Source organism: Lolium rigidum, chromosome 7 (assembly GCF_022539505.1).
Source record: "Lolium rigidum isolate FL_2022 chromosome 7, APGP_CSIRO_Lrig_0.1, whole genome shotgun sequence".
Classification (NCBI taxonomy): domain Eukaryota; kingdom Viridiplantae; phylum Streptophyta; class Magnoliopsida; order Poales; family Poaceae; genus Lolium; species Lolium rigidum.
In genome coordinates, this window is record NC_061514.1 from 145,045,910 (window position 1) to 145,058,695 (window position 12,786).

General features: G+C 45.0%; 1 protein-coding gene and 1 pseudogene across 1 annotated transcript; one reads left to right on the forward strand and one right to left on the reverse strand.

Moving 5' to 3' along the window:
* Positions 1-1,075: 1,075 nt before the first annotated feature.
* LOC124678253 (nicotianamine aminotransferase A-like) lies at positions 1,076-6,763 on the forward strand. The gene is made up of 7 exons (XM_047214171.1): positions 1,076-1,659; positions 1,930-2,269; positions 2,368-2,586; positions 2,661-2,720; positions 3,075-3,230; positions 3,608-3,701; positions 6,429-6,763. Exons 1-7 carry the CDS (start codon positions 1,259-1,261, stop codon positions 6,557-6,559), a joined length of 1,401 nt encoding a protein of 466 aa, XP_047070127.1. The 5' UTR covers positions 1,076-1,258; the 3' UTR covers positions 6,560-6,763.
* Positions 6,764-11,102: 4,339 nt separating this feature from the next.
* On the reverse strand, positions 11,103-12,298 carry LOC124672127 (annotated as a pseudogene).
* Positions 12,299-12,786: the final 488 nt, after the last annotated feature.

A 12,786-nucleotide genomic window follows, 5' to 3' on the forward strand; every position in this document is an offset into this window, starting at 1 on the left:
CAAAACGTTGAAAGCCACGTAAACATCCAACAAGCCGCATGAACACATGATGTCTTCACCGTGTACATGACTGAGTAGGTGGACTTTGCATAGTCTGTTTATGATGGTAACAGAAATCGACGTAATTTAAGACTCTAGTTCGAATTTGTGGTTGGAAAAGAACTCGTGCATGTGCTGTCAGAGAACAAGTTGAGCAGACGATGTGCTGCGGAAAATTCACCGATGAACAGGATGGCCATAAGATGACTACATTCTGGGCTGGAAATGTGGTAATCCACAATCCACCCATCGTGAGCACATGTAGTACTAGGAGCGAGTCGTAATTAAGACGTGTTCCAGGTCGTAGCTTTTGCAAATCCGGAAAATTCTTTCGATCAGATGTGGGAAGAAAGAGTCGCTTCTTTTAATAGAAATTCCGAAGAAAGAAAGAGTAGATGGGTGAGGATAGACGGCCCACACGGAAGATCACCTAGCTGTTTCGGTCGGGGTGCTATGACACGGGAATCGCGTGACTATTTTAGGTTTCGTCACCAGCGCCATCCATCACAAAAGCATGGCCGATTAGACCGACTACGTCAGCCCAACTGCCAGGCGTCCAATTTCAGGAGTGCTAGACAACTTGCCTCCAGAGACTTCCCCCAGGGTTTTCTGCCTGCATTTGCGCCCGTGGTTTACTTTGTTTTGCATGATCCATCCAGCGTGTCAAGGATTAGTTAGATAATCCAACCTTCAATCAAAAGAAAGAGATGGTTTAGTTTATGTCACTACTGGGGATCAAAAGAAAGAGATAAGATGTGGTATGTGTCCGTTACCAACTTTGCCTTTAATCTAGTACTCACTCAAATCCAAATTACTTCTCACAGATTCAATAAGCATAAATAGATTTTAGGCAACATTTTGCCTAAATTTGCGTCTACGACAAGTCATTTGGATCGAATGGAGTAGTATTTTTTTTAAGGCAGGACCGATAGCCATCACTCATCCATTGTGCTGGCTGCTACTGCTGAATAAAACAAATCAGTTCAATGCCCCAAAATATGCGTGCGTGCTTCTTGCTGCCCTTCGTTGCCGTGGCCACGTCCCTGAGCTACCAGCATGGTCAGAGCGTGCTGCTTCTTGCCGCTCTGGTCTGCAAGTGCCACCCCAGTTCATGTCCCTGAGGCTACCCTATAAGACCTTCACAGCTCCAGGCAGTCAACCACCAAACCGCTAACTATACAAAACACCACTCATCCCTACCGCTACTACTCATTTCCTCATGGCGACGCACCAGAGGAACGGCCACAGCGCCACCGCTGAGAACGGCCACAGCAACGGCAAGACCAACGGCCACAACAAGGAGAAGAGTAACAGCCACAGCAACGGCAAGAGTAACAGCCATGTGGCGGAGCCGGAGGTGGACTGGAAGTTCGCGAGGGCCAAGGACGGCGTGCTGGCGACGACGGGTTCCAAGCTGAGCATCCGGGCGATACGGTTCAAGATCAGCGCGAGCATCCAGGAGAACGGGCCACGGCCAGTGCTGCCTCTGGCGCACGGCGACCCGTCCGTGTTCCCGGCCTTCCGCACGGCTGTCGAGGCCGAGGACGCTGTCGCTGCCACCTTGCGGACTGGAGAGCTCAATTGCTACCCACCCGGCGTCGGCCTACCCGCCGCACGAAGGTAACACAATTTGCTCTAGTTTTCCACTGTCCAATGCTCCTCCCTATGTAGCTTTTAGTGCCTTCTCCAAAAATTTGAACTTCTACTTTATAAAATAGTGTTGTGGCAGAGCACTTGTTGCACTGTAATTTATCTATGTTCTTCCCTATGTAGCTTATAAAAAAAGTGCGGTGGCAGAGCACTTGCTGCACCGTAGTTTATCTATGTTCTTCCCCATGTAGCTTTTGCGCCTTTTCAAAAATTTAACCTTCTACCTTATAATAAAAACAGCGCTGTGGCAGAGCACTTGTCAAAGGATCTACCTTACGAGTTATCAGCCGATGATATCTTCCTAACTGCTGGCGGAACTCAAGCCATTGAGGTCATAATCCCTGTTCTGGCCCAACCTGGTGCCAACATTCTGCTTCCAAGGCCAGGTTATCCAAATTATGAGGCGCGTGCAGCATTTAACAAGTTAGAAGTTCGACATTTCGACCTTATTCCCGAGAAAGGTTGGGAGATTGACATCAACTCGCTGGAATCTCTCGCCGACAAGAACACAACTGCAATGGTCATTATAAATCCGAATAATCCATGTGGGAGTGTTTATTCCTATGAGCATTTAGCCAAGGTTGAGATCATTTACCTTGTTGATCAGTCTACTTAAATGTCCCTTACATTTGCTAATCATTTTGCCAGTAGTAGTAATCGTGTACTGACATCATTTAGGTGGCAGAGGTAGCAAGAAAGCTTGGGATACTAGTCATTGCTGATGAGGTATATGGCAAGTTGGTTTTGGGCAGTGTCCCATTTATCCCAATGGGTGTGTTTGGGCACATTGCCCCCGTATTGTCCATAGGATCTCTATCAAAGTCATGGATAGTGCCCGGATGGCGACTGGGTTGGGTAGCTGTATGCGATCCCAAAAAGATTTTGCAAGAAACTAAGGTAACTCTCTAAAACTCTTTTCGTATGCTATTGCGGGGGTTAGTATTTTGCTAAATATGCAATGTGTTTTGTAGATCGCTGCATCTATCACGAACTACCTTAATGTGTCAACCGATCCAGCAACTTTCATTCAGGTTGGTCTTTTTTATTTACTCATTCTTGTCCTATTTTTCTTCGAGAAGATTGTAGCTACCACATGCTCAGTAACAAACAAAACTAAACTAAATAGAGATATGTTCTTTTAGTTGTTTAGCTTTGCTTTGTTTGATTTAACAAATAGATAAAATGTAAGTAAATTGAACTAAGCTTTGCGAGCTCCATATTATTTTCTTCCAAGTATAGAGTGTTACATGTTTTTTTCTTAGCATTTCTTTACCTATAGAAGCTTCTTTTATTTCTACATGTTGCTATCTTTGTTATTTTTGTTCCCTTATGCATTTTATTTTGCACAACTAATATGTGATTTCTTGTACTACCAAATTGATTAGGGGGCTCTTCCCAAAATTCTTGAAAACACGACCGAGGATTTCTTTAAGAGGATTATTGGCCTGCTTAAGGAATCGTCAGAAATATGCTACAAAGATATACAGGAAAACCAATATATCAGCTGTCCTCACAAGCCAGAAGGATCCATGTTTGTAATGGTAAGTCTATTTATATAATAAAATATGTTCTTAGGGAATGTCAAAATAAGAAGAATTAATTTGGAACCACAATGCATTGCAAAAAAAATATTTAGTAAATGGCAAATCAATTTTATATAATAGAGGGAATGCAAATAATAAGGATTTTATATTCTTTGTGAAGATGCATGTAGCGTCAATTAACTTAATCTTAGCCAACAGCCGATCTCTCTTGATCGAACAATAGAATATGAGACCTCCGGGTCAGCATTTCCTGTATCTGGTTTCAGGAAAGCTAAGCTATTCGTTACGGCGGGAGGGAGCACAAAAAATCCCTACTATTTTCTAGAAATCTTAACTGATTCTATTTAACCTTATTTTAAATTCATTGCAAACAGGTGAAACTGAACTTACATCTTTTGGAGGACATCCATGATGACATTGACTTTTGCTGCAAGCTCGCAAAGGAAGAATCCGTTATCTTATGCCCAGGTAAGAATGTATATGCTCATTTACAGAAATAATTTTTCTGGTCATATTGAACATTAGAGTTAGTTTGAGCAGATTTAGAAATATGATGGATGCTTCTCAGTTGTCAAAAGTACCTTCTTTTATACATTGCTTTACTACTAGTAACCAGGTAAGTGAAAGGCACGTATCGACCAATATAAATTAAATGAGCAGCACAGAAAAACAGAAGCATTGGTCGCACTGGAATTTTCTCACATTTTGTACAACCTTAGGCGGATTTTCAACGAAAGTACTGATGCATAACATTAACCTATAAAAATAATAGATGTCACATGTGTTAGAAAGCAATAAATCTCCCTTGTATAAATGCCATGAACATAAGTGTTACATTTCGAGTAATATTTCAGTGAATTTTAAGCAAAAACATACATTTTCAGGTCCCTTCCTAGAATATATTTGGTCCATGTGCTCTAAGTTGTACCCTACTCCCATGATATCAAAATTTGTTCAAACATAGGGCAATCCAATGTTCACCTTCTCTAACTGAGAATAACAACATGATTAATAGTTCCTATATCAATGATAAGTGGTACCCAACTCCCATGATATCAAAATTTGATCAAACATAAGGCAATCCAATGTTCACCTTCTCTAACTGAAAATAACAATGTTCTCTTCAAAATGATGGAAAGAGTAAGCTAGATAAAACATAGGAATATCCAAATGAGTCATGGCAATGCTTGAAGGTGCCAAGATATTGACGTAGAGAAATCAACTAAAATGGAGAAACCAATTTTTTTATGAGAGCAACGGAACAATAGCCACTGTCAGCGTATAAGGATACTCAAACTATTGGCAATAAATCCTGGCCACTGTCAGTGTATAAGGAATACCTCCACTAAACTAAATATCAAAAGTCAAAAGTACTAATGGATATAACCATGGGGCAGGCTACCACAGCTTTACTGACGTTGTTACACTAATAATGCAAGTCTAGGCGTGTGTATGAATAGTTAGTTTTCCAGTATTCATGGTTCAGTATTCATACAGAAAGAATAACAATCTTTTTTGAACACATATGTATCAATCATTAGAAGATACTAAACACCGATAATTATGTGTGGCATATGTGATTTCTGAATACTACCGATTGTATTTTACGAGAAGCATCAGGTCACAAATACCTCTTTGTCCGCCTAATTAACCCTCTATGACAATGGCAGTAAACATAGATAAATATATGTGGTACACTCAATACCCCGCAGGATGAAGGATGTCAAGGCAAATGTCAGGGGATTGTGGAGATTCATTTATTATCCTCTAGGACTGCATATTTCATTCAGTTCTCGATGAACAAAATATAAATGGAATAAACCAAGTAGAAATTGAGATTTGAGTACCACCTGAATGAAATTTGCAACTGAAGCACATGGTTTACAAATCTAGTACAACACAGCTCCTATCCCAGCACAGAACCAGCATCGAGTGAAGGGTAAATAAAATTCACAAAATAAGGAACCTTACCATCCTCGCTATTAGGCCCCCATGGTCGCTCCCATTGCCGGAGTCGCGAATGCATCACTGGTACCGTCCTCCTCCGTGAAATCGAGGACTCCATCATCCCCGGACCTACCAGACACCACGAAGTCCTCACCTCCCCGCTTCATTGGCTGCAGCGAGTTGCGCGGACGAGCGGCGGCGCAGCGAAGGGAGACCGTCACAGCAAGGGACAGGGTGATACGACAAGCTAGCGGGCGAGCAGGGGGGGGGGGGGGGGGGGGGGGAGCTGCCGGCGCGAGGTGGCGGAGGGGCGAGGCGGCTGGCGGCTGACGCGGTGGAGAGCACGGGAGCATGTCAGGGAGCTGAGAGATAAAACGGGAGGGATCATTTTAGGTTTAATTTTAATGCAGAATTAGCAGTATAAAAACAATAGCCATCAGATTAAATTACATCGATAGCTAAGACTGGCTGGAGTCAACTGAAATACGAAGTATATGTGGTATAAATATAGTTAGTTCTTGCTATTTTCTCATACTGTATGACTTTTACATTTAAATGGGTTCTAATACCATGGTAAGCAATCGAATAACTGTTTGCTAATTAGCATACTCTTGTTTTAATGAAATCATGAGCATGTTTTTCCTCCTCTTTTTTTACCCAGTGTCCTTTTCTTCACCGCATGTTGTTACTGAAAAATATCAAGAACATGTTTCATGTTATAAATAATGAGTTTACCTTTTACATTACACAATTTTGACTTGATGTGTTTTTTGGATTTAAAAATGATGTGCCATCATATATTCATTTTGAAGTTTCAAACCCAAAAAACGTTGTATTTTAATCATAACAAATAAAATATTTCGATGCAGTGACTACTTTGGTGAGCATATTTATCCTCTTATTAAGTCCATAAACTGCGAGAGCAAGGCACAAATACATTATTGTGGTTGTTCACTACGAACATGAAACATAGCACCTTTCTATCATATAAAAAAATAACACCGCAAGCAATTATATGTACCCTATTCAAGTTATCCTTGTCATTTATATATAAGGGGTGCAGACAACATAGTGTATAAATAGTATGGTATGTGTAGAAAAATATGAACTGTAATCCTTTATTGCATATGATTTTTTTTGGTTCCACTCTTTCAAAAAAAAAAAGGAAGCATGGTTATGGTTTTACTCTTATGATTTATATAGATGCACTTACGTAGCCAACTTACATACTTGTGTCTCCAAATGTAGGGAGTGTCCTCGGAATGGAAAACTGGATCCGCATTACATTTGCTATTGTTCCATCTTCTCTCCAAGATGGCCTCGAAAGAATCAAATCCTTCTGTCAAAGGCACAAGAAGAAAGTGATTAATGGTTATTGACTAGACATGAGAATGAGTTGTTAATCAATTTCAGTTACATGTTCGTATTCGTATGTATGCTGTGATGAAATAAAACTTTTAGTTCACATGAATTACATTCAATAACTCCTTGAGTATTGTATGGATCACATGGTTGGGTTGAAACATACAGTAGTTACTACAATAGAGCATGTATACAACAAAGCATCAATGCATTGCAAAGGCTGAAATAAGCGTTGGTGGGGCATATCACAACACATCCTTTATGTGTTGTATTTTTTATCGTTCCAAAGATCTAATGCGCGGAAAGTGGTTTTGCCTCTCGGGATCCAAGGAGCTCGTTTTTAAATATGTGTTTTGGGGAAACTTTACTTTTTATCTCAGTTTTTTTTTTGAAAATAAATATATAAGTGCATATACATGTCTAATATGCATGACCAAATTTGCATCAAAGTATCTTTTCATATATGGTCTACACAAAAGAGATAATTGTTGGAAAGAGAATTGAGTTATTTTTGGCTTTATAAAAGCCATGAATTTGTGATTTTTGTGAAGCCTAAAGGTACAACGTATTGTTTAGCAAAACTCTACGGGCATGTAGAGAACATGTGCATGTACCCACTTCTATGATCATTGTCATTGGGCATCCATAATTCCTTAGCCTCATGCATACGTCCTAGCAAACTATTATAATGTCCATATTATCCATCTTCTCACTTGCAATGAAAAAAAAAATTAGTATGTTCTATGGATTTATAGTAAAAATTTATAGGCATGTTAAATTGCAAAGTACCAACGTTTGAGTTCCTTCATATTCTTACTTGAAAGTCCAACTGAATTTATGTGTCAATTTAGCTCCAAGCATATGAGCAAGGTAAAAGATGCAGGTAAGCAAGATCAATTAAAGCTATATTCCTTTGTAAACACACCACATAGGATGTAGTGCAACATATTTAAGTGCTACGGTCAGTTACATAGAGACCGACAAAAATTATTAACAGAACTAGTCTAGAAGAAATAAGTGAGCTCGTAATAAAAAAAATCAGTGGCATGCCACGTGGGGTACACGTAGCCCAACGACGCCCATGAGGGTCCGCACGTGGGTGCACCTCATGACGACGCCTTTGGTCTCCCGACTTCTCCGACCTTAAGATGGTCGTTCATATTTATTCCATGATTTACAGACACCGTAGAAGAGTCCCCACGTTGAAACAATGAGACACGAAAAACAACAAAGTACATAGTGAGAAGAGATCAGGAAAGGTACATCATTGGAATCGCCTCGGGATGTTGTCCACCGTGTTGTTGCTCCCCGCCATGAGTTTAAGGGAGTGGACTATGTGTTTGTGGTAATGGCCTGTTGTATTTCTCATCATACTACTATTATCGATTTTGTAACTGCTCTACATGATGATTACGATCAAATATGTGCTTTTGTGATAATGCATTATCTTTAAAAAAAAGATAATGCAATATATGATGAATGACATGCTAAGTTTAGATCCTAGGTCGGAAATATTTCATACCAGTTTCAATCTAGCATCAAGGCCCGACATCCGGCGATTTTGTAAGAAAAAGACACACGATGACACGATCCAACCGCAAATTTATACAAAGCGATCAATTCCCGTGGATGACGAACGAGCCAAACATGGTGCGACGATCGACTCTACAGTCTAGACGCACAATCACGGCGCAGGACGGTCAGGACAGATCTTGGGCAGCAGCTTGTCGTCCTCGTCCTTGACGACGCACGACAGAGTTGCCCGTGGCGCGCTCCCGCTCGAACATACGGGCGCGTGCTCCACTCGATCGGCTGCACCTTGGGCCTAGTCCCCGACGATTGCGAGGACCCGACCGCCTCCGTGACCTCCTCGGCGCCGCCTACGCCGGCGCCGGCGCAGGTAGAGGAGGAAGGCGAGGAGGCCAAGCAGCAGGACGAGGCTGCGGAGGCGGCGACTCACACGGCCTCGCCGCTCTCTTCTTTTCTCGCGCGGTGGTTGTGTCGGCGGTGGCTGGAGAGGATCATGGTGGCCAGGGCGCTGCCGAAGAAGCCGCGGTTGCTGGCGCTCCTCCGCCTCCGGTGGTCGGTCCGGCTTGTCGGACATGGCAGCTTACAGAGAAATCCGGCCGGGCCGATCTAACACGGTGTTATATTGTACTCTGGCGCACTGTGTGTGTGTGTGTCTTGGAGAAACGCGAGGCACGCAAAGAATATGATCACGGGCAAACACGAGGGATGAAGCAGAGTGGGGATGAGCTGAAGGGGCGCGAACCATGGCTGGCACGTGCCGTTTGTTTCAAGTCTCGGCAAGGAATCGCGATGCAGTGATCAATGTGCAAACTCGATCTAGGATGTTAACTCGTAGGCTTGCTCCATTATAATCCCTCCACCAAACTAAACCAAACTCAGCCGGCGTCCATGTCCAAACCTAAATCTAAAACCTAGTATGTCCACGTATAGGTATATTGCCGCCACAAGACAGTCTGACACACACACACGCACCGTAGGACAGTTCGACACGGAACAACAAGACAGTCCGGCGCCACAAGAGAGACCGGTGTGGGCACCGCAAGGCATCCAACGTCGCAAGACAGTCCGGCTAGTTTCGCTCCCGACGCGACAGATAATACGTCCAAATTGCCTCGGACTGTTCGGGGCAGACTATCTAGTTGTTCATCCCAGGTTCTGTGGAAACCTAGAGATTCACACTTTTGGGCCGGCATAATGGCAACAAAGAAGTACTTTTTCCCATTTGGGTCCTTCTCCATTAAGAATGGGGCGGAGATACGTTTTTGGCAGGATATTTGGTTGGGTATAACCACTCTTCGAGAACAGCAGAAGGTGATGGAATCTTCTCCCCCCTCTATGACCGTTCAGGCGTGATCTTGTCGGTCCTCGGCTAGATTCCTGGAATGAACTGCTTCAGCGGTTAGGTTCTATCCAGTTGGCTCAGGGGACGGATGAATTCCGTTGGAGTCTCACCAAAAATGGCATATTTTCGGTGAGCTCCATGTACAAAGCTCTATGCCTATCTACACAACCGGTTTTAAATAATAAATCCATCTGGAAGATGAAGATACCTCTCAAAACAAAGGTCTTTGCATGGTATCTTCGTAGAGGTGTGATTCTTACTAAAGATAACCTTGTTAAGCGCAACTGGCAAGGCTGTACGAAATGTGTGTTTTGTCACGAGGAGGAGACAATAAAACACCTTTTCTTCGACTGTCGTGTTGCTAGATCTATATGGTCAATCATTCAGATAGGTTCCACCTTATATCCTCCCTGTAGCATTGCAAACATTTTTGGCAATTAGCTTAATGGGGTGGATTCTATGTACAAAACGATTATCAGAGTGGGAGCGATTGCGGTTGCATGGTCGCTTTGGCTATGTAGGAATGGCAAGGTTTTTAATGACAAAAATTCTTCTCTTATGCAGGTCATCTACCGGTGTACGGCTTTGCTCCGTTCATGGTCGCCACTTCAGCGTTCGGAGGATCGAGGCCTCTTTATGGAGGTGTCTACACGATTGGAGAACACGGCCACGGAGTTTATTTCCCAACATGGGTGGATGCATAGTAGGAGAATTGAAGCCAACGGAGTGTCATAGTAGTTGGCTTTTATCTTTTTTATCGCATTTGTTGGCTCCTAGACTTCGGAACGGCTGTGTGCATCCTGGTTATGCAGAGGCTGGGTGTAATACTTAAAACTTTTTGAGTAATAAAGCGCCCCTTATCAAAAAAAAAAAAATCTAGTTATTCATCGGGCCACCGTGCGGCCGTCTTGTATGCACACCGCCCCAACCGTTCCAACACGCACCTACGAGGCATTGATGAGACTCGTGTCGCCCAGTGCCGCATCGCAATGCCTCGTGGCCAGCCAGCACCGCCTTGTCGTCCTTCCCCAGGTGGCCCTGACCGCCATCGCATGGAAGAGTCGCCTCCTTACTAATTTAGTTTTCCACAAAGATATGATGAAAACAAAGGATGTAGTATAGGATATACTCCCTCCTTACCAAAATAGTGAATATAAGTTTTTGAAAAGTCAAACGATGTAAAGTTTGACCAGCTATATATATAGATAAAATTGTCAACGTCTAGGTTATAGAATTAATTCCATTAGGTTTATCATGAGTATATTTTCATATCATATACATTTGGTATCGTAGAATATAGATAAATTTATGAACTAGTTAAACTTTACATGGTTTGAATTTTAGAAAAATCCTAAATGCAGTACGTAGTATCAACCAAGATGTACGGAGTTTGTCAAGCACATGTAAACTGGAAATCACAAACTTCATTGTTCAGTCATTATATTCGAAAAAACACGAGGAAAAAAGCAGCCAGGATGCGGTCGACATGCATCTGAACTTCGAACAATGCATTGCGATCCCATCCGCATGGCACACCGGGCAACGTACGCATCAGTACATCACCATTCACCGACTAGGTGATTTATTCTGAAACCAAACGTACTGCAGTAACTAATGTCGTAGCAGCAGCGGATTGACGTATATAGGGGCACACGTAAGTGGAAGCAAAACCAGCTCGCAATAGCACTTCACTTCTTGCAGACCAGCCCGGCGCTGCCCTTGCCGCTGCCGCACATGGTGTCCGCCGGCTCCTCGATCATGTCGACGGCCGCGTCACGAAGGACGCCCTCCCCGGCGAAACGTGCCACCTCGCAGTCCGTCCCGAAGATGTGGGACACCTGGTACTTCCCGGCGCCGCCCATCACCGGGATCTTGGCGCCCATGTCGACCCCGGCGCTGACGTAGTCCTGGCGGTAGGTCTGGCCGAGCACGCCGTGCACGTCGGCTGTGATGGAATGGAACTTGAACGCGACGTTCAGATGCGCGAGGCTGTCGTCGGCGGTAAGGCCGTAGCCGTGGACCCTCGAGTCGTCCTCGGTGACCGGCACCGCGTTGGCGACGATACGGAACCGCCCGTCCAGGCGCACCACGACGCCGTTGGCCGCGCCGGTGCGGACGACGGAGAGCGCGGGCACGGAGGCCGGGCTCCAGCTGGCGTCCGGCGCTGCGTCGAGCTCGACGGGCACGCCGTCGAAGGCGATGGCGAGGCGGTCGACGGCGCTGTTCCAGGTGACGGTCCGCTTGACGCCGAGGTAGAGGCGGTGGCCGCCGAAGCGGATGCCGATGGCCTGCACCCAGGTGAAGTCCCGCGCGGCCTGGACGTTGTGCTTGCCGATGAAGTGCGCGTTGATGTGCAGGTTGGAGTCGGAGAGGAGGCAAGTCGGCGTCCCTGCGGCCGTGGAAGAGGAACTTGTTGCCGTCGCCGCCGACGAAGCGCGGGTCGTGGCACTCCGTGCCGCTCAGATCACAGACTGTGATCGCGCGGTTCCGATTCAAGCAGCGCAGCACCAAACATACAACACCATCGATCCGATCGGTCAGAAACTTAGAACTGCAAGAGGAATGCAGCATGAAAGGTACTAGTGCCGTGCGTGTTCTTACTGCAGACGAGCTTGCAGGTGAGGCAGTCCAGGTAGCAGAGGTCGCGGCAGTCGCGGGGGCACTGGCGCGCCTGGAGCGTGCACGCCGGGGGCAGGGTGTCCTGCTCCGGGTTGCTGCGGTCGTAGCAGCTCACCCAGTAGGGCGACGCGCCGGGGCTCAGGTAGACGGGTACCACGTCGCGGTCCCACATGCTGGGGCGCTCTGGCTTGCCGCCCGCGGCAACGAGGAATGCGGCGGCGCAGGCGAGCACCGCCACCGCGCACGGGCGCCGGGCAAACGCCATCACAGACACGACTGATCACAGATGGCTGAGGGTGACTGGGTGATAACGCACGCCAGGGCGCTGTGTGAAGCGTATGCGAGTGGCGCCAGCGCTGAACGCCTTCTTGCTTCTGACTAAACGAGTGTCGTCGGAACCACGCATGGCTTTTCCGCCTATCAAGTCAACTGCCTTCGATGGCTCCATCGCTCGGCTGGCTGCCCTCACCACATGAAACGATTCAAAACTTCCCATCTAGTGGCGGAGCCATGACATCAACCATGTGTAGTCAGCTTGAAATTGTGCAGTCAAATATATACGTATAGTTGTATGGATTTTTAATTATTTTTCATACTTTCATACTTTCAATGGTAAGGAAATCGGTTATCGTTAACTGCTCGGTCGGTTTGGGAGTAGCGATTAATCGGAATTCAAATGATTAACTGATTTAATCGGTCGACTATTAATCGGTGTAACCTACACAAATTAGCACGTAAAAATAGTTTATATAA

Coding starts and splice junctions, on each gene's coding strand:
- LOC124678253 (XM_047214171.1), top strand. CDS start 1,259: ATGGCGACGCACCAGAGGAACGGCCACAGCGCCACCGCTGAGAACGGC. Junction 1,660..1,929: donor GGCCTACCCGCCGCACGAAG/GTAACACAATTT, acceptor TAATAAAAACAG/CGCTGTGGCAGAGCACTTGT. Junction 2,721..3,074: donor ATCCAGCAACTTTCATTCAG/GTTGGTCTTTTT, acceptor CAAATTGATTAG/GGGGCTCTTCCCAAAATTCT.